The sequence below is a fragment of the Haliotis cracherodii genome, unplaced genomic scaffold (genome assembly GCF_022045235.1).
Source record: "Haliotis cracherodii isolate W230 unplaced genomic scaffold, xgHalCrac1.p SCAF_40, whole genome shotgun sequence".
NCBI lineage: Eukaryota > Metazoa > Mollusca > Gastropoda > Lepetellida > Haliotidae > Haliotis > Haliotis cracherodii.
Window position 1 is genome coordinate 802,738 of NW_027266298.1, and position 27,281 is coordinate 830,018.

Here is a 27,281-nt window from a genome sequence, read left to right on the forward strand (position 1 = left end):
AAATCCGAAGTTAATAAGTCAATAAGATTGTTATTTGTGTTGAAACATATCAGTCGAACCGTTGTCCGTCAACATTACATGCTTTAGAAAGGGGGTCAAGGATCCACTATGATTATCTTCTCTATCTATGTAAATTAGCATGCATTGCATAAACACCCAATACAAAGTATTCAGAGCACATTTCAGTCCATACATATTATTTATGAATTTGTTTGTAATATATTAAGAGAATGAATGCTCCTGTAAAGAATAGTACCAAAATAATATGTGCAGATTGATATTACAGGTAAAACGTATAATTAATTGTAACACCTGTTTCAGTCAGATGTCAGAGTGACTTAACAGCACCCAGTTGTGACAAGGTATATACAGTTTATTAATTATAACTTTGTGTCTTCACCTTCACAATGTTGAGTTACATATCGTCAGGGAAATCAAGACAATCACAATCGTAACAAAAGTTAATTGAGCCATTGTCTGACACAAGTCCTATTATGACATTCATAAATCTACTATAGCCTGGGTCGTGTCGGTAATCAAATCTAAACGTGGCATGTCCAGGTCAAAGTCATTGGCTCTTCCTCTGTCTATTGTTGTCCATTACTATATATGTGTTCACATGTATACTGTTAGTCTGTCTATTCTTGTCCATTACTATATATGTGTTTACATGTATACTGTTAGTCTGTCACGTCAACACCAGCTAATAATCCCCTGAGTAAGGTATGTAGGTTATATACGGTGACAGTGTGACAGTGAAGTATGTTGCTAGAGTGACATGAGTTACCTCCCCTGAGTAAGGTATCTAGGTTATATAACATGACAGTGTGACAGTGAAGTGTGTTGCTAGAGTGACATGAGTTACCTCCCCTGAGTAAGGTATCTAGGTTATATAACATGACAGTGTAACAGTGAAGTGTGTTGCTAGAGTGACATGAGTTACCTCCCCTGAGTAAGGTATCTAGGTTATATAACATGACAGTGTAACAGTGAAGTGTGTTGCTAGAGTGACATGAGTTACCTCCCCTGAGTAAGGTATCTAGGTTATATAACATGACATTGTGACAGTGAAGTGTGTTGCTGTAGACTGACATCGGCTGGATGGCAGCTGCCATTTATTTACAAAACAGACAGTCGTCTAGACGGCTCACATGTAAGTGCACCGACATGTGCCTAAGATCATAAAATGGACAATCTTTGGTAACATCTAATTTATTGTTGTCTCACGCCAGAGCTGTGAATAATTCTGTTCATTGAACAATTGGAATTCAGGAAGTTATCAATAATTCGTTTACTTAACATAAGATAAGATAAGTTGTTTACAACATAATATTATGATGTCAGGACGTACTACAGTCAAAACCATATATTTTAAAATCAATTTAATGACAGACTATGATTTCCAAGTCCCGATTAGCAAATCAATGAGGTATCAGTTTCACCACATGTGCCGAAAGCGCCTATACTTATATATATATTTTTCATAACTATTCTCCAGTTAAAGTCCTATCCTCTTATCAAAAAATCTGTGAGAGTGATCATCATTAACGAAACTCATTCTCGCCAAAGAATACAGAACAAATGAAGAATCAGATGCATACATTTATTGCCATGCTTCATTCATCACGAAGTAGATTTACATACATTTATGAATAGCACTTAAACTGTGATAATGAATTTTACCATTGTCCATATTATATTATAAATATTAACCATAATATGGATTTCCGAATTTATAAACGACTCCAAACGTTGATATTTCAGACAAAAACAAAGTCAGCTGTCTTTTAACGTTCAGGGGAAAAGGGTTTGCTTTCACAATTGAACATTTGTTTTCACCAAAGGACAATCAAATCAAGCCAAAAACAGTAAAAATACACATATATGGTTAGCGACCGTCATTATACAGTGAGGGGGGAAATTCGTCTGCTTTCACAAAAACATTCCAACCCTTAATTACCGAGGCAGCTGTGACGTAGTAGCATTACATTCGCTGCGTTTGCAGCATATAAGATGTGTAATCTGTGGAGTGACTAAAGTAATATTACGGCTGAAATCTTACTTGCATGGTTGTTTTGATAGAAAACTTACGGTTTAAAAACACAATTGTTCTTATATAATGTTTTTAGGTTTGATTTATAAATACAAGAGAAGATTTTTTATACATATAACACTGGTCGAAAATACAGCTGAACAATAGAAAAAGAAAAATAGGAGCTGTGAATAGTGACAAATTTTAATTACATCACACTGTCAATAATTATTGATTGATTCCGTCAAACAACTGTCAAACCATTTATTGCCATGTACGTACATGTACACAGGAAGTCGGCGCTGTCGGAGGCTCCAGGTAAATAAACATCGTGGAGATCAGACGAATCGTGAACCAGGGGCATGCGACGTAATTACGCCTAAAGGTGGTAGAACCAGGGTATTGTCTCTTGGACTGGCTAATTGACCGTACGTATAATTGGTAAATATATTCGTTTTGACACCCGTGTTTTATGCGCATCCCGGCTCATAAGCAGAATACAGACAAATGAGGCCCAGTGATCAGCGGAGCGAACAACATGGATGCCGCCTTTCGGCCGTACCGAACAGTCAAGCTGCGATCTCGGAACTGCAAGCGGAGACAAGATTACTTCCCTTACCCACACATGATCGTTGCTCGGAAATGTTCAAATCTATCTTCAGTAAATCATGAAATTAATGCGAGCATGACATTTATGCGAAAAATGCGATCGTCAGTCCCTCTGATATGGACTTAATATGTTTCATTTCATCATGATAAAAAAGTTAGTCACTTATAAGGTTACCACGTTGAAAATGGAAACGATCGTTAACAAAAACAACAAAATGTGTTCTCTCATCACTCAGCCTAACAGTGATATAACTGCAAATTAAACAATCAAGTACGCTAAAGTATTACACATGGTGGGTGGAGGACCAGGGGCACTTTGAGTTTGACAGGTGTCATCAACTGGTCAAGTAACATCACGGTTTGTATATTCACGTTGATTGGACAGTCTAGATTGGCGCCAACTGATCATGACGGCGTCTTCAGACTAGAACAGAACTTTATTTCTCCCAGGTTTAGGCTTACGTGGATAACGGAAAATTTTGTTTAAGTGATAGCACATTTGTAATTCAATCTAATATACTTTCCTTGATTGATTATATGGCTGCGGTCGTAGATCCGGATGTATCTAAATATGCTCAGTATATATACAGGGTTTATTGTTATACTATTAGGATTAATAGATACAATTGAGTATTTATACCCTTGATCATAAAGTTAGTCACTTCTTTCAAACTTTGATGTCTATGATTTGGGTTATGATTAAATTGACAAAATAAGAAATCATTCCGTGTATATGTGTATTATATATTGTACCCCAATGCGTAATTAAATTGTGTATAAATAAGGACACTAGGTTAATTACTGTAATTGATTATTTGATAAACATAGTCACATTTAGTTGTGTGATATGTCACAGAGGTAAAGCTAATTCATAACAACTAATTGTCCCATTTATTTGGTTTCTATCTTTTATATGAAACAAATGCTATAACATGGGGTGATAAACTTCATTGGCAATAGACGTAGCATATAATTGTCCACATGAACAGTCTACTCTGTTCCAGCTCTGTTTATTCATTTTGTCAGCATTTAAATCGTTGCATTCCTGGCTCAAAGATTCATTTGACGAAATCTTGTTCCCTGTTTTGAATTACCGTCAGATAGTTCCAGAACAATTATAAAATGTTCAGCCCTATGTGTGGCGCATAATTCTGAGATAATTCGAAGTTCATATTCTTGTACGAACACTTATCAAAATTCATTTATACCTAGTACTATTATGTACATATGTATATTAGTTCAAATTATAATAATGAGGCCCTCTATATTCTCGAAACGGTCTTTGTTCTACCGTAAGACGGTATGGGAAAACAAAATATTTGTTTAATTGTTCAAAGTCCAAAGTCAATATCATATGATTATAGACAAGGAAGATAAGAAATTAAATATAAAGAGTAGCCACTCTAAATGACAGAATTTCTTTTAGTTAAATTTGCTCATGATTTGGTCTTTTCGTGGTACATAGTGCCAAAATACTCTTAATTGTTTACTTTCATGTCATTACTAATCTCACATAAGGTCAAAAGTTGTACAACTTTTAACAGATATGATTATGACATGTTGTATCCAAACATTTCCAAACATTTCCAAACAAATCCAAACAAATCCAAGCTTGGAAATATGACCTTTCCAAATATTTGAATGGTCATATTTCGACTTGGAATGGTGGTATTTCCAAGTTTTGGATTTTTTGGAATGGATGATATTTTGTCCAGTGAATGTTCCACATTCACAATCAGCAAGGGGCTGATATGAAGGAAAACGATCCAATATAAATCCAAGTGACCTCCTTGAATAAATGTGTACAACTGCCAACAGGATATGCCGGACAGAAACTTTTAAATCTACATACACAATAGATAGTAAGCTGACCACAGAAAGTAAAGCAGACAGGACAAAAGAAACTTGTGCAGTGTGCATACGCATGGGTCAGGACCTGACCTGACCCAGTAAGGTGGCTATTGTTAAATGCAGGGTGCAGGGATAGGCTTATTGTATTGAGGGCTTGTATAACTCTAAAGGTTTGTTTGTAGGGTACTGTATGTAAAGTTTAAAGCTAAAATGAAACATCTAAAATATCTAACTTATATGTACAAATACTTAAAACATGACTTGGCCACATACTTCCCCTCCCCCAGAAATGACGTCCTCGTCATTTGGAAGTTCCATCCAGAATAGAAATAAAAGCCTGGGATAAACTCTCACTAATATGCTTTAAAACACAATTAGCTGCAAGTTCCTGGATTGCTCTGGATCTTCTGTCCATAGTAGCCTCTGAACCTGTCACTCTGTGACTCATCAAGTACTCCCCTGATATCATCCAAGAAGGCTTCTTTGAGTCTCTTCCTGAACGTCTAGGTGCAGATGCAGTTGGAAATATCGATGCAGTTGCAGCAGCAGATGTTTCGTCATCTATCCCTGAAGCGGTCTGAGCCCCTGGTACCTCCTGTTCAGTTTCGTCCTCATCAAGTTCCTGTATTTCTTCTTCACGGGTCTCTTCTGTGTCCTGCTGTTCCTCTGACAACACTGACGAGTGACCGTCGCCACCAGAAGAAGATCCCTCTACCTCAAGAAGTTCTTGGTCGTCACCAGTCTTTGCTTGGGTAGATTCCTCATCCCTCTCTGCAGATTCTGCGTTCATCACTGTGGAGCCATGAACGTCTGCTGTATCTTGGGACGTCTGAACAGGCACTGTAAATGTTCCTATCTCCATGATATCTTCATCATTTCCAGTAGACATCTCTGATGTCGCGTCTTGAGAGTATGCTGGGGATAACACAGTTGATGTCCTTCGTCTAGGAGCTGGAGTTGGCCTCTGCTTGACCTTGGCATCCTTTGGCTGTGAAATGGCTCCAATGGGCAGGAGATGGTTCCGGTGCAAGGTCCTCTTCCGTCCTTCACCAAATTCCTTCTGGACCACAAACACAGGAATGTCTAAATTTGGCTGTTCCAGAACTACATGAACATATCTCTTCCCATCGGTCCGCCAGTTTATGTCGTCCATCGAAAGCCAAAGGTTTGACCAGCACTCTGTCTCCGACCTCTGTGGTTCCACCTCTAACCTTCAGGTCATAACCTGCCTTCTGTCGACCTTGAGCATCTTGTGTGGTCTTGGCTGCCTGCTCATAAGCACTCCGGAGTCGTTCCCTGAGGGCCTTGGTGTACTGAAACACTGATTTCTTCAGCTGAGCTCCAGTCCAAAAGCAAGGTCGATTGGTAATCTGGGTTCACGTCCAAACAAAAGGAAGAAGAGTGTCTGGCCAGTGGTCTCGTGGCGGATGCAGTTATAAGCATGAACTAAAGGTCCAACATAATTCTTCCAGACACGTTTCTTGTCAGGCGATAGGGTGCCAAGCATGTCACAGAGGGTCCTATTAAATCTCTCACACATGCCGTTGCCCATAGGGTGGTATGGAGTGGTCCTTGACTTCTTGATGTTCAGTAAGTCACATAATTCCTTCACGAGCTTGCCCTCAAAGTTTGCTCCTTGGTGGGTGTGGAGACCATAGTGTTGAACAAAGTGGGTGTAGAAAGCCTGTGCAGTTGTCTTGGTTGTCTGGTTCCGTGTGGGAATGGCCATGGCATACCTGGTAAAGTGGTCTGTAATTACCAACACATTCTCGTAGCCTTGGGATGATTCCAGTGAAAGAAAGTCCATGCACACTAACTCCAGGGGTTGGCTGGTGTTGATGCTCACAAGAGGTGCTCTGGCATTGGTAGGAGACTTCCTTCTGAGGCATCTTCCACAAGCACGTATCCACGCTTCAGTATCTTTGGACATCCCTGGCCAGAAGAATCGGTCTCGCAGAAGTGATAGAGTGCGGTCTCTTCCAGGGTGTCCCACTTCGTCATGGCACCTATCATGGCTCTTTCTACACAGGAGGCTGGGAGAACCAGCTGTAGTCTCTTTTCTTCTCCTATGGTGACCTGTCGATAAAGGACTCCATTCTTCAAAATCCTTGAACAGAGTTGCATCTGTCTTTGTTGATGGAATCATCTCTTTTTTTGGTTTGAGACCAGCTCGCACATTGGCTATCCATGGCCTGAGAGTCGGATCCTGATACTGTGTTTTCCTCCAGTCTCAGTCAGTCATGAGGTGGATGTCTTGTCCTTGGTCTAATTCGATATCTATGACCTCAGCTGATAGGCACAGGGTTTCTACAAAGGGTTGAGAATGGATTACATTACAAACAGCTTTGACAGATTCTATGGGAACCTGTGATCCTTCCTCTTCCTTTCTTGACAATCCTGGAAGCCTGGACAATCCATCTGCATCTGCATTACTCTGACCTGGGCGATACATAATGTCGAAGTTATAAGCTGCAAGTGCAGCTAACCAACGATGGCCAGTAGCATCGAGTTTGGCAGTGGTGAGCACGTAAGTCAGTGGGTTGTTGTCAGTAAATACAGTGAAGGTATTGCCGTACAAGTAATCCCGGAATTTCTCAGTCACTGCCCACTTGAGGGCCAAGAACTCCAACCGGTGTGCAGAGTAATTCCTCTCTGACTTACTCAACCCACGACTTCCATAACAAATCACTTGCTTCTTCCAGTCCTCTGTCTTCTGGTATAGAACTGCGCCAAGTCCGTGAGTACTAGCATCTGTATGAAGTTCAAAACTCCTCGTGTAGTCTGGGTATCCTAGGACTGGTGGTGATGAAAGAACATCCTTCAATGTCTGAAAAGCTGACTCTTGTTCTGGACCCCAAGACCATGGCTTACAAACGTATGTCTTCTTCTTGGTCCTCTTGCATTCCTTGGGAGCTGGCATGAGGCTTGACAGTGGTTGAGCAATTCTGGCAAAGTCCTTCACGAATTTACGATAATACCCAGCGAAGCCCAAGAACTGGCGAACTTGCTCTGGTGTTATAGGACGTGGCCAATCCTTGATACGTTGTACTTTATCTGAATCTGCTTCAACTACTTTCGATGACACAACATGTCCAAGAAACTTTATCTTCTCCTTGAAGAAAGAACATTTGTCTGGTGTTAACTTCAGGCCACACTCTCTGATTCTCTTGAAAACTCAGTCAAGTCGATCCAAGTGTTCTTCATATGTGTCCGAGAAGATAATGATGTCATCTATGTAGATTAGGCAGATCTTGAGATGAAGCCCATCAAAACACTCGTTCATTAATCTCTGGTACGTTGCTGGACTGTTACACAAACCAAAGGGCATCCTGGTGTACTCGTAAAATCCGAGTGGTCCTACTGTGAAAGCTGTTCTCTCTTTATGTTCTTCAGCTAACTCCACCTGGTGATACCCACTCTTCATATCCAAAGTCGTGAAGTATTTGGATCCAACCAGAGCATCAAACATCTCTTCCACTCTCTACAAAGAATAGCTGTCCTTGATAGTCCTGTTGTTGAGCTGGCGGAAGTCCACACACATTCTAAGTTTGCCATTCTTCTTCCTTGCGAGCACAACATTAGACGACCATGGTGAATAGGATTTACGAATGATCCCACTCAGTAAAAGTTGTTGAAGATGGTCTCTCACTTCCTGATACATCGGTGGTGGGATCCGTCTGTGTCGCTGTTTGAAGGGATGCTCATCAGTCAGCTTAATCCTATGCACCACCCTGTCAGTGTAACCAACATCTGTATCCCCAGTTGAGAAGATGTCCAAGTGCTGTCTGATAACATCTTTGCCTCTGGCCAGTTCATCAGGAGTCACGGCAGCTTCTTCAAAGTCCATCTTCTCAATCAATGGTCCATCACTAGTGGTAGATGTCTGGGGTATGTCTTCAATGGTGACTGGTTGTACTTCACAAAGTATTGCATTGGGTGGTATAGAAACGGTCATGGTGGTGACATTACAGATGTAAACATCAACTCCCATCTTCTGTTTACTGTTGTAGGAGACTAGACTTGGGGCAATGTCAAGGTCATCTGGTATTGTGGAAGTCTTCGTTGCCTGCAGTACAGCACAAGTCGAGTGGTACTCAAGAGGTTTATCCAGATATCCATGAATCTTTACTTCACTATTCGGTGGGATGATAAATCTCTTGAACTTGGCGCTCTTCACTAAAGCTAACCTATTGTGGCGCTTGACTAGCTCCTTCTCCCTAAGTACGGGACATCTGAAGGCAAGGTACCACGGGGTAAAGAGATTAGCACACTGTAAAAATCTGTTCCCATGATGCTCCTTACAATTAACCATAAGCGCATTCAAAATGTTTGTGCCCATAAAAATAGGTACAGTCTCATTGTAGTCACTGTCAGGGACAACAAGAAATAATCCTTGCTGGTCAGCTGGTGACATACCAGTTACCTGAAGCGGTGTCTCTACATATCCAAGATATGGTAATGGCTTACCATCAGCACGCTCTACATGCAGGATACCTTCAAGTGGCTGTATAGGGAGGTGGGACAGGGGATCTCGATGGAAGGACTCGTTCATGGTTGAAACTGTAGCTCCGGTATCCAGTAGGGCTTTAGTGTTCACTCCATGAACGGCAACTTCCACTTCTGATGCAGTACCCACAAGGCCAGTTATATCATCATCTTTGGGACCCTGTACACTGAAATCCATAACATGTCCCACCTTATGGATTCTCCTCAGTTTAACGGATTCCAACTGTGGTCCATCCTAACTGTACACTTGTAGCTGACGTGTCCAGGTTGTCCACAGCGGTAACAGATGGGGGTAGGCTGTCCATATGCATCAGTTGTCCATCCCTGCCTTGGCCGAACTGTCCTTGGATGAAAGGCTTGCTGTCCCCGTGCATTGTTGTTCTGAGCCTGAATAGAAGCAGTGGATGAAAACCGAACTGGAGGACCCTGAGGGTGCCGTGGCATCTCTTGGACTCCCTGAAATGGTGGATACCAGGCACCTGCAAAATCAACGGAGGGTCGTGCCTGTGCTTGAGAGGTATTGTCGCACTTCTTCTTGAGATCAACTACTTCACCTGAAAGTTTTCTGATCATCCCCTTGATCTCTGCCAATTCCTTGTTCTCCTTGGAGACAGCCGCCATACCAGGAATAGGATTCTTCTTAGTAACAGTAGAATTGGGAGTAAAAGACAGCGGCCCTTCACGTGTCTTTAATTCCTGTTCTATTCTTCTGAGGCTGATTAGAAGATCGCTGAAGGTGAGGCTCTGGTCGTACTTGTGGCCGGAAATGTCCTTTAGGTGGAGTTAGCTGAAGAACATAAAGAGAGAACAGCTTTCACAGTAGGACCGCTCGGATTTTACGAGTACACCAGGATGCCCTTTGGTTTGTGTAACAGTCCAGGCAGAAGTCCTGTCCATAGCATGGATTTAAGCATTCGGTCTTGCTTGTGAGCTTCCACTTCTCCGGCATCTATGGCCTGTCCCAAGAGGTCTTCTAGACGCACAGCCCAGGTAGCTACTGACTCAGTCTTGGTCTGTTTGGCGGAATAGAACTTGGCTAAAAGTGTCTCCGTCGCATCCACATCGCCTAAGACGCTGTCCATTTTGGCTAAAATAGAGCTTCCATCAACGTGTGGGCCTAACTTAAGTAATACTCTGGCAGCAGGTCCCTTCAGTGATCTCCTGATGGCTTGCTTGATGTTGTCCTCCGAGTGTAACTTATCCTGATATAGACACTTCACTTCATATCGCCAAATGTCATAACTGGCATCCTTGTTACCTTCCCCAGAAAACAATGGTAGGCGAGGTACCTCTGCCACCTTTAGAACCGTCTCTGTACCAGTGAGAACTCCAGGGGTCTCATGAGTGCCTGTCTCAAATGGTAATTCTGAATGCTTAGATTCGGTCTTTACCTGTGAAGTACCAGAACACTCACGCATCCAGGCCATAAAGTCTTCTGGGGAACCCAACTTGGGGCGCATCTTGAGTGTATTGAGAGTAGACACAAGCTGGTCTATCTCCTCTTCAGTCATACCATCTGGCTCCATAATGAATAAGTAAACAAACTAGTAGATAGAAAATGAAAAATGGTAACACTTCTCAATAAATGTAGTATCCAATGATGTCTCAGCAAAGTCAAACACAAAATTTTGCCCTAAGTAATATACATGTTGGCGGAAGAATAAGCAGTAAACTTGTTTAGGAAGACATACTTGTTGTCGACTGGTAAAAAGCACAAAAATTGAGTAGTAACACAACTAAGAAGGAACACAAAAACAGCTAGAGTATATACTGCAGGTGTGTATACTATCTACTTGAGTCAGGTATGTTGTATACTTCAGGCGAGTATACAAGTATAATATATACTTCAGGTAAATATACTGGGTACACTACACAGTGTATACATTGATATTTGCAATAGGATACTGGGGAATGTGTTTATGATCAATTATGTGTAGGCTAAGTGCTCAAGTTAGTACAAATTTCATGCTTAACTTATGCAGGTGCAACGCAAGCGCAAATGATAGCTGAAACAGGAGAACACTGAAGAAATCCAACTGCAATAAAGACAAACTACTTAAACCAATTAACCGAAGAAAGGACCAACACACTAAAACCTAGTCGAACGAGATATCAACCCCTTTAAACTAAATGCTAAGTACTAACAACTAAATACTAACATCTATATTTATGATACTAAAGCATTAGACTATGAACCTTAACACGTAATTGAAATTATCTACTGGACGTAAATCCTACATTACTTAATAGTAAGTAATTATATACTTTATTGATTCCCTGTTTATTAATAAACACAAACTCACACCATGCAAACTCAATCACATGATATCAATCAATCCAAATCAAATAAAAAAACACTTCAAGATGAACGCGTCGTTACATAATAATATACCGCGACAATAGCGAGTCATGGCAGTACTGCGACAATATAATGCTAAACAGTCACGACAAAATCGGGAAAACCGAAGGCATGCAACAATATTATCGCAACATCAGCGCGACATCAAATCATGGCAACGGCGCGACATGAAAACATGTCAAATATGTATTTATGGGAATGATATAGTTATCAAAATAGTTATCAAAATATAAATTACATGAACATATGAAGCCTATAAATCACACGAAAGTCTACAGCACAGTCTCTGGGACAAAGTCACTTGGGCTGATGCATGGTAGTCCCACTTGTAGTCTTGCAGATCAGAGTCACTGAATGGCACAAGCACCAATATACTCCCACTTATATTATAGTCAGTGGCACTAGCACCGAATACAGTCAGATGTCACAAAAATCATATAGTCACTGGCTCACATATCACCACATGACATGGTGTCTCTCACGGTGTCTGTCCCGAGGGGACGGGTGTCACTCTCTGGCTGTCAATCCTCCCTGGGGGCTCCAAAATGTAGTAGCGGTTAGGGGGTGGATGTTGGTGGGGCACACACAACACGACGCTACTCGTCAGTTCATATGACAACCATCTTTATTCAGAGAGTAGATAATAATCATAGTAAACCCTGAAAATATAAATCAAACATCATAAGTATTTTTGTAGAAGAACATAATGATATTGCCTTCATAGAGATTAAACACAATTACATGACTTCATCTTATCAGCTAGCACATTAGCACTAGCATGAAAAAATCCTAAATATAAATAGCAGGTTGTAAACTATTTCTGAATAACTATATATAATTGCCATTTGTAAATACTTTGTGAATACATTAAATTCACACAAAACATTAATTTAGAAGAATAACCATATACTAGTTATTAGTTTGAACCATATATATAATTATGCTCCCTACTTACCACTGTGTGGCAATGAGCTTATCTCAGTGGTTCGCAGTCACGTTCAAGGTTCTTTACGGTCACATCATTCTATAACAAGTTGAAATACAACCTTGACAATACTAATAATGGCCATATAAAATAAGATATAAAAACAACCGATCTCCCATACATACGTTCTTATTTCATACCACGTTCAGACAGTTATAGGTTTAAGAACATGTTTAAATAATAATTTAGTTAAGTAAAGTGTATACTAGTAATGCAGTATTTAAGAAGATAACATACTGTAAAAATGCAATATGATACATTTTAGATTGAAATTAAATAAATTCTACATACAACCAACTGTAATGATAGTTGAAATACCTACTTTACTTTAACTACCAGCTAGGTTTACTTATACACTGATGCATTAATCTAACACCTCTTAAGTAATACAATATGTACAAGACCATATATACAGTATATGAAATACTAAGCCCATATAAACTAACCTGGATAATGAAATCCTCAATACACAAACATTGAGTTCCCTGAATGCACAATGTTCCACATTCACAATCAGCAAGGGGCTGATATGAAGGAAAACGATCCAATATAAATCCAAGTGACCTCCTTGAATAAATGTGTACAACTGCCAACAGGATATGCCGGACAGAAACCTTTAAATCTACATACACAATAGATAGTAAGCTGACCACAGAAAGTAAAGCAGACAGGACAAAAGAAACTTGTGCAGTGTGCATACGCATGGGTCAGAACCTGGCTTGACCCAGTAAGGTGGCTATTGTTAAATGCAGGGTGCAGGGATAGGCTTATTGTATTGAGGGCTTGTATAACTCTAAAGGTTTGTTTGTAGGGTACTGTATGTAAAGTTTAAAGCTAAAATGAAACATCTAAAATATCTAACTTATATGTACAAATACTTAAAACATGACTTGGCCACATTAGAATAGGTCTTCAGCAACCCATTTTTGCGATAAGTGGCGACTATTCTTGTCGTAGGAGACAACTTACGGGATCTGGTGGTCAAGCTCGCTTACTTGGTTGATGCATGTCATCGTATCCCAACTGCGTAGATCGATGCTCATGATGTCAATCGCTGGTTTGTCTGCTCCAGACCACCATTATATAACTGGTATATTGCTGAGAGCAGCGTTAATTAACAAACGAACAAATAATAATGATTAACCTTAAACAATATGGTTTCATCACGAATCCATCAATGCATGTGATTAATGATAAATCTTAAAGCACATGGTTTCAGGATGGCGATTGTGTCGGAATATTTGGTGAAGAGTGTAAGTGAACAAGTACAAAAGTGACAATGGCATGTAAGGCATTGCGGAGTTGTGCCCCTTTGCAAGCACGGTGATAGCATCAGTGAGATCCGAATATCACAAGTTGTTTTTGTTTATAAAAGGTCAAATGAATTTGACAAAAGTTGTCCAACTTATAACGACCTATCCATAACCATTTATACAGACAGCTGACAATGGTGAGTGAGTGAGTGAGTTGGGTTGAACGCAGCTTTTAACAGTATTTCAGTTATATCGCGGCGTGTCAGCTTAATGTGGGAAGAAAGAAAAAGTGATGCAGGTCTCAGACGTCTACCACTTCGGTGAAAGGTAGATTTTAAGGAAATTTATTGTACCTAATAAAGTCGATATATTAAATTTAATATCATAGATACAAATATGAACATTTGGAGTGCGATAGTCATATGTTGTCGTTGTACGAAGGCATTGAAAACTTGTCATTGTCATGTGACATAAGGCCACAAAGTTGCACTGAACTCAGTATCCCGTGTGACAACCCCGGGCAGCAATCACCGCTCTGCATCTCCTCGGCACTGACTGGATAAGTGCATGTAACGCGTTCATCCAAGAGGTGTTCGATTTGGTTGAGATCTGGAGATCTCGACGGCCAGGGCAAGTAATTGATATTGGCATTATGAAGGTAGTCTACCGTGACACGAGCTGTGTGCGGTGGAGCGTTGTCCCGTTGAAACAGCTCCCCCTGTTGGTCAATGATCGGAAGAAGGTGAGGTTGAAGAAGGTGATTCATGAAGCGATTTGCTGTCAAATTTGCCTGAACCACAACCAAGTCAGGTCCCTTGGTGGAGGATATGGCCCCCCACACCATGACACTACTGAAGGGAATACACGTTGTCGGTCCTCCATCTCTGTAATGTATCTCAGTAATTTCCAGTAGTTATACTTACTTTTGTTAGTCAACTGCGTATGATTTTTTATGTCACCATTACTACTGGGATGGTCTTATAATCAACGTATATTTGCTGTAGATCTCGATTCCTAAGAATACAACGATGTGGGTTGGGAGCACGTTCTTATCATAGTTTATCATAAACCCAAGACTTTCAATGAGTTCTTTTAGGCACTGTGCAGCTATTTCACACTCACATTTAGTTGCAGCTGTGATCAGAGCCAAGCCCCCTACGATTCAGCAAACGGGTAATACTAGAGGTAAGTCTTTGAAATCTTTCTGGGCTTTTAGCTGCTTCGAAAGGTATCCTAGTATCTACCATATACGTTATGCCCCTCGAACTTTAACATTAAGCCGTGAGCATCATAACGGTCTAGATGGAGGGTACACTGCGGTGAGCATTTTTAAGGTCAATCTTTGCCATATATCCGTTTCTATATTTACAGCTTTGTCTATACTATCATAAGTCACATGATTGGTACTCACTTAGGTATTGGCACTTTCTCCAGCAGGTCTGCTGCAGTCGTGGATCAAACGTATGTCGTTAGAGCCAGACTTGGGCACAGCTCTCAGGCTACTGACGATCGTAGGTTTCCTCGTCCCAGATAAGATAACTTCCAGCCTCAATTTCGCTGACGAATCTTTTGTGCTACCTTAGAAGTATTGTCAACACATATTGCCGATTGGGAATTTTGGCAATCAAACTATTTGTACATATGGACATATAATTCAGAGCTCCAGATAAGCTGCGTATCTGCGTAAAATACGCATCAGAAATGCAGAAATACGCAGGAAAATAAAATCCAAGTGTATCAAATACGCAACGAACATTACAGATACGCTACAAAAATAAATCTTGTGCGTATCATCACAATGTTGTGAAGTAACCCTGTGTATTCGATTAGCCAATCAGCAACTTGTTTTGAAATTATAAACGGGCATTCCATCAACCTTGCCAAACTCCACGATGACAGTACCATCATGATCATTTGCCATCACACTTTCTTGTGGAAGTGTCGTGGTATTTTTGAGTCCTATAAAGCCCTCGAACCCACACGACACCTGTTTGCAGGGACTAGATGAATAGTGTTTTTAGATATTTAACTTAAATACCCACATGTGTAAAAACTAGTGGGTAACAGAAATTTGAATACCCAAATAGAATTACTGATGCCCAACGATTTTAAAATGCAGTGAGCCAGCAGCATGTCCTCAATATCACCTCTCATCACACATCACAGTCTGTATAGTTGTAAATAATGTGATATAAAGTAAACGTAATCAAAGTCGTGATATTTGGCGTGTTTCCATATTTTGGGGGCATAGTACAGCTATCCATATTTAATTGAAAAGTTGTGATAATATCTTTTTGCATTTAATTGGGATTTTGTTGTGGATGATGCAGCTGATGTTATCTAGTCCTGTTATTGAGGCTGTGTTTTTGTTTTTTAGTGTTGTCAGTAATTCATGTATATGTATTGTTTTATTGATTGAAAGGTGTGTGTGGTCTGGTCTTTTGAAGTATTTGGGGTAATCATTTATATGGGTTTTTTAAATTTGTGGGGTGTAGGTGGTACCTTTTATGGCTTAAAGTTTGTTCCCAAGTGTTCTAGTATTTTGTTTGCCATTCTTTAGGTATTACTGAAAGTTTTCCGGTGACATGTCTTTCGTGCGAAAATAATTTGTTTAGTGTTATTCCTGTTAAAAAGTAATTTAGAACGCTCTCTCTTTGATTGATTGAGAGCCTGTTTTCTTTTGTTTTCCAGAATATATTATTTCATTGCTCCACCATAGGACTGGGTTGTGTGTGGGTGGTATTTTGATTGGGCACTGCCCCAGGTGTCACTATATATGAACTATGAATGATGAAATTACCTATAAAATGAATGAATAAATGAACCGAATGAACGAAAGAAATGGAAAGGTTTTGATTCCTAACCTGTAGCCACGTTTCAGTAACATATATAACATAATCTGTACCTAACATCTCGTATAACTTAAGGACTGCGAACAGTTTAACGCATTATCTTTATATCAAGATATTCTGGTCTGGGGATAGGATGACCCGCATGACATAAGCAGTGATGCACACTGATATGTTTATAGTTTAATAGGCCGAGGTTGGAGGTTAATAATGTGTTTAAGTTGAAACCGGATTGGGAGCTTTGCTAGCTTTTTCGTTTCCAGATATTCTAATGTGGCCTGGGGGCCTGTAGGAGCTCCATATCCTGTTTTTTTATTGTGTTGTCACTGACGTGTGGTACAGCTCTCATCTTCATGATATGTTTTCTCTTGTCATCATTTGTTCACAGAAACACGGCCTGGAGGGATGGCGGATCCTGAACATAAGGATGAGGAGGGCGCATCTCGCTCACGTCCCCAGAAGGACGATGACGAAACATCTCACCCCCATGTCCAGGAAAAGGGCGACAATAGCTCTCTTCTCTACCAATCCCCAAAGAAGGAAGTTGAGGACACCTGTCGCCCACATCCCCAGAAGACAGAAGAAGATAAAACGTCTCACCCACATCCTCAGAAGACAGAAGAAGATAAAACGTCTCACCCACATCCCCTGCAAACGTACGTCAAGGGCACGATCAAATATCAACCCCTCGGGATAAAGAAAGGTAATATTCAGTTTGGCAAGGTGAATTACTCAGCGTTTGCCTTTTGAAGCATGGAAACTAACTGTGCATCACTTGTGAAATAATGTCTAATTACGTGATGATCACAATTAGTATTAAGGATCCATATGGGAGATTCTTGGGATTTTATGACCTCTTCAGCCGTAGGCTGTGTCGCAGTCGGGGCCAGACGGGTTTAGATAAATAATAATAACTGGGAATAAATTGATAAACGTCAGGCCCTAAAAACTGTAAATGAGGGTGAGTAAAGTTAGAAAGGAAAATAGTAAACGGGGTTGAGTGGGATGAGGAGGCTTAGAGGCAGTTGAGAGCTATAGAGAGGCCTATTCTGTAACATAAGAATATATAGTTAATAAATATATAGTACTACAATTTAATAATTTAATATCAGTTATGCCGATCTACTTATCTAATAAATATAAGGTTTATTTATGAATAGGAAAGTGTATAAACTAGGCAACCTAGTCTTAAAAACCTTGGGCCTATACATGGGGTGGGGGGGTGGGGGGGTGGGGGGGCGTGGTGCCGATGACTAGTAGCTGGCGGCTGGGGCCTTGAACTTGGAGGAGAGGCTGGATTAAGGAGTCTTTGTGTTTAGTAGTCTGGATATGAAGGTACTTTGCGTGCGGACGTCGTAGTAGACAGTCAGCGCTTAGTTTGTCGATCCCGATCTGAATCTAGATAGTGTAGGTTTATAGTTATTTTGATATATGCTGATTTTATAAATACGAGTCGTAAGACTATAAAAAGAGCATATATCAAAATAACGCGAATTGACCTAATCTAGCCTGTCCTCACTGACATTGTGATTACTCTTGAAATGTAATTTTACAGGTAAAATGATGATAAACTTCGTGTGTTGTCATGCATGTATGAAATGGCCTATAACCTGAGGTAATTACTTAACACCTGTCCCGAGGTGATGACCTCACACCGGCCCGTGCATTCTTCCAGGTATAAATGTCATCGAGATGGGGGTGTTTTCAAAATATTACTGTTATTGTACTTAATTGACATGCGTTGATTGGGTAGCAATTTAGGATATGTACTGCATTATATTTGCTTTGAAACATGACGGACTAGTTAAAAGCTATGAAACGGGATGAGTATTGGAAGGTTGCGGATTTGAAATCCAGAAGTAATTGCTGTTCTACAGATGGTTTCTTGAGGTAGCATTTGTCTCCGCTGATGACGTATATGAATCTGTACTTTTGAATGTTGTGTTATGTCTTGCCACGAACCCCTTACACTTAGCCCAGATTGGCACAACAGGGTTGAGATCACAATGTCTGACTGGCGTACGTAAGACAACGGAACCGCGATGTGCCGCCAGAATATATGTCTTGTACTTTACTGGTTTCTTATTCAGCCGAATTTTCTCCATGAGTTGAACTTTCGTTTCATATGGTCTGAAGTCGACAATGTCATACATTCCTGTATGGTCGCCTTCAGACTACTCATTGTTTGGGCGACAGTATCTGATTCCCGGACGTTATATTAACTGGCGTTATCTACGACAATGACACTGACGTTGTTTAAAATAAAAATAGCTGAAGTTCCAACCAGTCTATGAACACATCACCTCCTATAATTTCCTTATGAAAATCATCAGTTTTCTTTTTCGCCTCGAAAACTGGCAGACATCTATCAATAAGTCCCATATCATGGGTTGCAGCGTGCCAAACAATGACACGATTACCTTTACCTGATGGTACCACGGGTGCTTTTTGTCCATCTGCCTATAACCACATGTCGTTATTTGAATGATTTATCAAGGTAAAGTATCTGGACGCCCTGACTGTGATAGTTATGAATGGTTGGGAGATAATGGTCATCGCCACACGCAGTGTATCGAAATCCCATCTCTTGGAAAGCAATAATAAGTGCAGTCCGGGAAACATTAATTGTATCTTCAATACCTCCCAAATTCTACAAGTCAGGGTTACCTTAGGCTCATAACGCTTGTGCACTATACGCATAATCACCCGGTATCAAATCTGTCTAATATCCTTTTACGTCCTAGTTTTGTTTTTGAGACCACCCCTATACCTGTTTTCTTTTCTTATCATACCGTAGACTTGATGGTATGAATTGAAAACACCATAGCTTTGGAAGTTCGGCAATTCACCCTATCTAAATTAATAAATTGTTTCCCGCTATCTCTCTAAAGTGTAAAGAACTTGTATGCATTTCCCAGTACAGACTTCATGTCATGTGTCATGGTTATGGCTATGCAAGTGTAATGTATAATGTAGCATGGGAGCTGTGTTTACAAAACAAACGCAGCGTCATTTTGTCATTTAAGAAGATGCACGTCTAGAATTTTCTCAAAATGATTTGTGTGTGTGGATTAGATTTTTTTATGAAGGCTACATTATTATCACGGAGCCACGTGCGCATATTTCTATAGTCCGTTTCAGACTGCCATCATTTGACTTAGAATAAATGTGAACTTCCTGTTTTTGTTCGAATGTGTCTCCTGTAAACTTGTCGATAGGACTCCTTGTGACTGAAAAACTTCAAACCACAGGTAGGGCGATCGGAAGTTACTCCATATTTCAATAACAACAGTCTGTGAAAATATATATCCTTTTTTAACAGCCAAAAAGCAGTTTTCTTGCATTTCCGACAGTACTTTAGTGCTTGTAGCTGGTAATTTGTTTGGACTGGTCTAAAGTCTGCTTTGAAGGTTTGTATAGTTATATTAGTTGTTGTTTGTAGTGGGGGCAGAGGTTGAATATATGGTTTCGGTTTTCTGGTTTATAGCAATGCGTGCAGTTTGGATGTGGGTGTCTGTTTTGATTATGTAGTTTTTCATTTTGGTTGAATTGGCCGCTATGTATTCTGTTTAATATTTTATCTGAAAGTATAGACTTTGTAAAGCTGCAGCATTTTACGACTGGTTTATTGAAGAGGGACTTTATCCATGTGGATTTACAGTTTTAAATATTAATTTGGAAATTTTGACTTTTTATGTTTTTTCTAATGAATGATTTATCCTAGGCTCTACTGGTACTAAAGTTAATTGTGGGTGAGGGGTGTGTGGTTGCTAATGTTGCTGCTATGTCTGCTTGTTCATTTCCCTGTATGTCGGTGTGGGCAAGTACCCATAGTATTGTTATTGTTTTGTTGTTTGATGTAAGATTGGAATTTATATCTATGATGTTACTAATAATGTCTGGACGAGATTTTAAGTGTTTTGAATTCGTGTTATCCAGCCTTATGAGTCCGAAATGAATATTTTTGTTCTATTTTTAGATAGTTTGATTTGATTATAGGAACATTGTATGGCAAGAAATTCAGCTGTGGTTTGTGGTGATTGGTTCTGGTTGAGTTACCTGGATGCCTAGCCCTGTTATGTTGTTGTTTGTTTGTGAAGCATTTGTGTAGATATGGGTGTGTTGTGGCCAGTTTTGTTGTACGTATTTTGTTGACATTGTTAATTTTTCTGTGTCGGCGAGCTCGAGACGGTTTAGGAATGTTGTGTGTAGTGTTGTGTTTGTGTCTGGTGGGGGTTTGTCATTTATGTATGTGTTAGTGAGTGGAGTATGTTTGATGTTTTCTAGTTTGTAGATCACAAATACTGTATTAAAGCAAGAGAGAAGAGTTTATGTGTTACATTGGACAAAACAAGAATTGTAATGGCCCAGGGCGGTTTGACGACCTTTCACTAAAGTGTCAAAATCAAGAACCCACGTTCATGAAGGAATTGCATGGTCCAGGTGCAGTGTTTACACTGTGTTGGGGCGTTAGGTAATGGATTCATTCTTTCTCTGACAGTCATATTACAAAGCTGATCTTATTTCTGAGGACCGATTATAACATTTATATTGCATGTGTGATCCCCTCCTTTGTTTTGAGGGTATACAATTAGGGGCAAATTGTCACGCTAGTTTGAATATCCCGCCAATATTCATTAAAACCTAGAGAGGCGCGCGTGGTTTATATAATAGCTGACAAATGTCTCTCTTGAGTATGTATTTAGTTACACATTTTTCTTACGAAGTGGAAATAAATCGGCGCCTCTTACTCTTTCTTCATTTTAATGCATTTTTCACTTAATAAACAGTTTTTTTAACTTTATTTGTTTGTTTGTTGTTTAACGCCGCACTCAGCTATCTGAAGGCGGTCTGAAAATATTCCCGTCTGGACCAGACAATCCAGTAATTGACATCATGAGCATTGTTCTACGCAATAGTGAGTCGATGATTTGCATCTAACCAAGTCAGCAGGCCTGACCACTCGATGCCGTTAGTCGCCTCTAACGGCTTGCATTGGTTCCTGAGGACAATTCTAGCCCGGATCTTGACGGGTTACTTAATTAATACTTGTTATAGGTGAAGCCATGTAGGTTGATAAACCACACATACGGTGTCAACTGACAACTGTACTACCATGCAGTCTCTTGTACCACCCCCAGGCGATTTTTCATTCAGAAAGTGTGCAAATATATCTGTATAACAGCACATTTGTGAAACTCCGCCTCGTTACCTGGAAGGTGATTTGTGATTGGCCACTACTGACCACGCCTCTCCCGCCATGTACACAACAAACAATGTAACACAAAAAGAACATTGTTTCAGGTCAACATATCAGACTTTGTTTAAACATAACCACCACAATGAAGTACAACGTTGATGTAACAGTTCGCCTCAATAACAAATCGTCATAACCATTTATGTGTATCCTCAGATTGAATTTTCTTACCCACTCACTCACCATAACGTTAATGTATACTTAGTCCTCGTTGTTATGTGGCTTATATATTATTGATTCGGCCTCAGATTGCACTCACTCATTCACTCACCAAACGATGTAAACTTATGCCCTGAGTAAACGCCGCTTCAAACGTAAAATAATTATTTTTATTACATAGGCCTAATGCTCACTTGTCAGCAGGACGACTATCTTTTTAGTTAGAAAATAGAAACCTTCGATTGAAATTATGGCAGTGTTTTCATAGACATGCCAGAGGTATCGCCTTAAGACGAGAATAGATCTAATTGGAACAATTTCAGTATAAATAATGCAGTATTAAGTTAGAGTCTCTGAATGAACATTATCTTCTGATTAAGACAGACGTTGAAATGCACGACAAATTTACTACTATACTATTACTATATCAAAATCTATAACGTTGTGCACTGATTCCCACAGACAACAAACACCTGGCAACTATACATCTGATAAATGATTTTATCATATGCTTGATTTTCAACAGAATTTATCTCAAGTTAGCGATATTGTAGTAACGCTTTAATAGTCAGCAATTAAAGAAAACTTCTACATGTATAGATCTATATTATTTTTAAAACATTCCAAATCAGATTGCTTGGACTGCTGATGTGTAACTTAGACATCTTATCTTCAAATATGGTAGGAGTCTACCATGTCATTCCAAATTCATTCCTTACCCCTGTTGTCATTGAACCAATTCATTTTTACACAAAATAACCCAACCACAGATTATGTTCGACAAACTGTTGCAGGAAACTGTGATTGTTAGAAAGACATTATCAAGTTTCTTGTATCAAGAATAAGTTTTTTAATTTTGAATCAGACCTCATAATACAAACTCCGTATATTTTTACTTTAAGTTCGTTTCTGTTGTATGTTTATGTTCTGTAAGAAAATAACAATATTTTCAGTTACTCCAACATTTTAACACAGAGAAGCAATAGATCTATATCTCAGTGAGTAAACACAAAGGGCAGTGTATATTCAAACATAAGAAACAGGATTCATGACGTGTTTCATGTCATGATGTATAAAGACACACGGGGTAGATAAGCAACAATATCGGTGTGTGTTGTACGAGGGATTTATCCAGGATTCTAAACTGAGACAAATTGGGAGCAAAGCGTTATTTTGTTCAAAATTTGGATTATTAAGTTGTTAGTTTCTTAAATTCAGTGTTTTTTGTAACGTTGTATTTAACAATTGTAGGATCAGTGTAATAATATAAAACAAAGCATTAAAACTCTTCCTCTGTGTTGTCCTGGTATTAGTGGAATACAGCTTACCCCTACAAAGCCGTACGGTTAGACGAATTAGTGATAGATATATTAATATGGATTGGGACTGTTTTTATTCCGATTTGTGAATGTTTACTGACATTTGCTGCTGAATATCGGCTTCTGAGCAGGTCCATATTTGTCAATCCGTGGGTTACTGTATATTATGTCATTTATGTTATGTCATTTATAGCCCCGGTGTAAAATAGGCCTTCGGCAACCCATGCTTGCCGTAAAAGGCGACTATGCTTGTGAGAGGCGACTAACGGGATCGGGTGATCAGGTTCGCTGACTTGGTTGATGCATGTCATCGTATCCCGATTGCATGGAACGATGCGCATGATGTCAATCACTGGATTGTCTGATACAGCCTCGTTTATTTACTGACCTGTAACATACCTGAAATATTGCTGAGTGAGGCGTTAAACAATAAACAAACAAATCATTTGTCGCCATTTACCAATCACTGAACTAGGCCTACCTGACATGAATACCTTTAATACAAACATGTTCATGAGTGAACATTTTAAGGGGCAAAATATTTGTCGAATGGCAATAAGTTATCTGAGGCCAGTATTTATAATGCTTTTCCTATGCTGTATACAGTTTTCTGACCACCATATTCTGTTTCAAAAGGCTTCAAACTTGTGGAATGGCAATAACTTGTCTGTGGCCAATATTTATAATGCTTATGTGCTATATATAGTTTTTTAAACAGCATATTCGGTGTTTCAGCCTCGAGTGACCCGAACCGGCGCAGGTGGGATACATGGCTCTCCACTGCTTCACACGGTAGGTGGGAGAACCCAGCAGGCAGAAAGCTCACTACTAACCCTTCATACATACAGTGTATTCAATGAACAAGCTTACGTAAAGCAATGTAAAAATAAGTAAAAATAAGTATCATATTATCTTAATAATTTGAGACAGCAATTGTACTGACAGTGTCTGACTAATATCTTATAAAGCAAACAAACGTTAACACTCCCCAGCCGTACACAGAATATTGTTACATTTACTGGATGTAGAAGAAAGCACAAATGTCACTGGAATAGATTATTCTTAGTTCTTTATATAAACCACTCCCCTCTAGTTATTCTGTTGTCATCCTTACAGGAAGTGAGTCACGTATCAGTGAGTGAGTGAGTATGGTTTTACGCCGCTTTTAGCAATATTCCAGCAATATCACGGCGGGGGACACCAGAAATGGGCTTCACACATTGTACCCATGTCAAGAATCGAACCTGGATCTTCGGCGTGACGAGCGAACGCTTTAACCACTAGGCTACCCAACTCCCCCTCTCACGTTTCAACACTTCGAGGTGTTAACACATTAGGTGTATGACAAAGATGTCGAGATGAGTACAGAGTTTACTTTGTGTTACAGCGACTCCATCACGAGCAGACATAGACCTCTTCTACGCCAGCTGGGTCGGGGACCTGATGAAGGTGAAGCGGCTCCTGACTACAGCGGGAGTCGTCATCAACTGTAGAGTGGGATGGGGGAGCAGGACACCGGTGATGTGGGCAGCACGGGTGGGACACACAGAGGTGGTGGAGCTCCTGGTGAAGGAAGGAGCTAATGTGTCACTGGTGGACAAATACGGTAACAACATCCTTCACCTCGCCTTTCGGGGAGGAAACATGGAGACGGTGGAGTTTGTGCTGTCACTGAACGTGGTGGACATCGACGCCAGGAACAAGCTGGGGGAGACAGCGGCTGACCTGGCGAGACTCGGGGGACGTCAGCCATTGGTGGAACTGCTGAAGTCCCGCGGCGCTCAGTGACGTCAGTGTCGTGTTTGTGTAGACGGTGGAGGGGAAGATGGTGTTACAGACATTGACGTGGTGTGCCGTGCACGTCGTCGTGTTATTTATTCCCGGATTTGGTGAGAATGTTTGTTGTGTTTGAGGAGAAATAAAACTTGTTAAAAATATTTTGAGACATTTTGTCATTTGCTGTGTTTGGAACATGGCATGATCAGGTAAGAACATTGTTAACTGAGTGTAAATATTGATGATGTGTGATTATTATGTGAACACTGCATCTCGTAATCTAATTAATCTGTGTTAATTGTGTGTGAGGAGTTTATAATTAGTCGTGAAAGAGACAACAAACTGTTTGTTTACATCTCGCTGCACTCTGTGACCTCAGACGTGGCGCCAAATGTACAATGGCGGTGACGTCACACTGTCCATGACGTCACAGCATTGCGGCCAAGGCCTTGCACCAAAGTGACCGGCTGTTTTCTCTGCCAAATCAGGGCGGCACACACGACATGGCCATACAAGACATGCACTGTGTGGTAGATATAGTTTAACAAAGGCAGACATATGCGTACGTCTTTTATCTTAGGAAGTTATTTTAATACGTACAAAACTTAAAAGAAGAGTCGATTGTACGAATCCGATCATAGCATGAGCATGTGTTTATCCCTCATCGTGCCTTGCCGTCAGTCGCGGTTTCAAAAACGTAACATTGTATAAAAAGTGTTACATCGTTCTTATTTCTTCATACAGTGTAACCAAATTATATAACATTCAACTAACGTTGTCTGTCTTCACCGATCAGTTATCGCCATTTTTTCCATAGTATCTCTGAATTATTCTTAGTACAAATTTTATTGTACTAATAAATTTATTTTTTGTGAAACTATGAGCATATGCGCTTATTTCTGTCATTGGAATAAGAGTCACTTGATTTCTGTTATAAGGCTACGGTAGGGAACCAATACACTGGCAACAGCACTTTCCCGTCGATTAATTGCAACAGTTATCGTGATCGTCTTAACAGCACGCGCACCGCTTCAGTTATAAAAATTACTTTTTTTAGTATTTCGGGCATTGAACTCAATTTTTTTATTCATCGAAATGAATACGAAATGCTAATATTAAATTGTCGTCTGCAAACTGACAAAACACAACATTCCCCAAATTCGATCTAGATAGGTTATGCAGTTTGGGAAATAAAGCTCAAATAGGTTTGAGAATTGTATTTGGGGGAAGAAATGACAGCCAGTAAACTATAAGCGAACTGAATGTGCATCATCGTGTTGTTTGATTAATATTTTCGTGTGAATAAGTCACGTGACACCACCCGCCACTTTTTTCTAAAGTTGTGTTTGAGCATGGTGTTTATGGTTGGGTTTTAGGATTATTTCCTTACAAGACTCCATTTTGTTCATCATTTACGGATAGATATTTCTCTCTAATTATGAAAACGAGCACAAGTAAAATGAAATGCGATAACCTGCACGGTATAACGGGGTGTTTGCTTTCATTGGTCCTCTGCGATAACTAGTCGATAGCCAGTATCTATATTCAGCAAATCCCAAAGGTCTATGCACTGCCTAGCCATCGATGGAAGTGGCGGTTTTCTAGTTTGCTGCATTTGTTACATTTACTGTAATATTGAACCACTCGTATGTGGGAAGTAACTTCGAGAAAGTGCCTTTATTTGAAATCTAGATCTCACCTAATTCACATCATTGTAAAGAACGTATCCTAACGGTGATAGACATATGACATTCATGTCAAAGTATGCATTCATTGATGATTGACCAAGAGTTTAATTTAGGAATAAAAAAATCCGGCTGAAATTGTCAGTGTTTTTTTTTACGTAAAAACAAATTGATGAAAGTGGTCGTCATTAGTTCATGTGCAGACTGTGTCAAATATCATGTTACAAAAGATGAAAGATGGTTGCGTCAATATAGATGTCAGTGTCGTGCTGTTTCATGATGAACACAACTTCGGGGTGATTGACATCGAACATTTTATGAAAGATGGTTAAATAGCCCAAACAATCCTAAACATCGCTCAATGTCGGACATCATTAACATTTCTTAATAACTAACACTTATACTAACGTACGTACTATCACCCAAGAGTAAGTTTACGTAGATTTAATCAAAATCGCTGAAACGTTTTCACTGGCAGCAAATATATTCAACAAACCTATTTTCGTTTCGTTGTACAATCACACAGACCGCGTATTTATATTTCGGGTGTTATTATACGTTGTCAATGGTTTAAACCTAATTTAATAGAGTAGGCTATATTTCATACAAGGAAACTATCACATTCGCGGGTGAAAGAAGAA

The 27,281-nt window shown here is 39.8% G+C and overlaps 2 protein-coding genes across 6 annotated transcripts in view; both read left to right on the forward strand.

Annotated features, from left to right (window-relative positions):
• Nucleotides 1-27,281, forward strand: part of LOC139441446 (ankyrin repeat and protein kinase domain-containing protein 1-like) — a 208,689-nt gene that overhangs the window by 119,577 nt on the left and 61,831 nt on the right. The window lies entirely within an intron of this gene.
• LOC139441447 (ankyrin repeat domain-containing protein 2-like) lies at nt 322-25,101 on the forward strand. 5 transcript variants are annotated; one of them, XM_071222361.1, is made up of 6 exons: nt 322-362; nt 2,325-2,350; nt 14,724-14,780; nt 16,833-17,147; nt 23,915-23,971; nt 24,567-25,101. In XM_071222361.1, the coding sequence occupies exons 4-6, from the start codon at nt 16,850-16,852 to the stop codon at nt 24,965-24,967; spliced, it is 756 nt and encodes a 251-aa protein (XP_071078462.1). In that variant the 5' UTR covers nt 322-362; nt 2,325-2,350; nt 14,724-14,780; nt 16,833-16,849; the 3' UTR covers nt 24,968-25,101. The 5 variants fall into 5 exon arrangements, with proteins under 5 accessions (XP_071078462.1, XP_071078464.1, XP_071078463.1 ...); XM_071222363.1 differs by lacking the exon at nt 14,724-14,780 and having other exon boundaries at nt 337-362; XM_071222362.1 differs by lacking the exons at nt 322-362; nt 2,325-2,350 and adding an exon at nt 2,369-2,460.

Bases quoted from the DNA above. Each gene is read 5' to 3' on its own strand.
- LOC139441447 (XM_071222360.1), top strand. From the start codon at position 14,678: ATGAGTTCTTTTAGGCACTGTGCAGCTATTTCACACTCACATTTAGTT. The intron at 14,781-16,832 runs GTAAGTCTTTGA...ATTTGTTCACAG, and splicing joins GCAAACGGGTAATACTAGAG to AAACACGGCCTGGAGGGATG. The intron at 17,148-23,914 runs GTAATATTCAGT...TCGGTGTTTCAG, and splicing joins ACCCCTCGGGATAAAGAAAG to CCTCGAGTGACCCGAACCGG.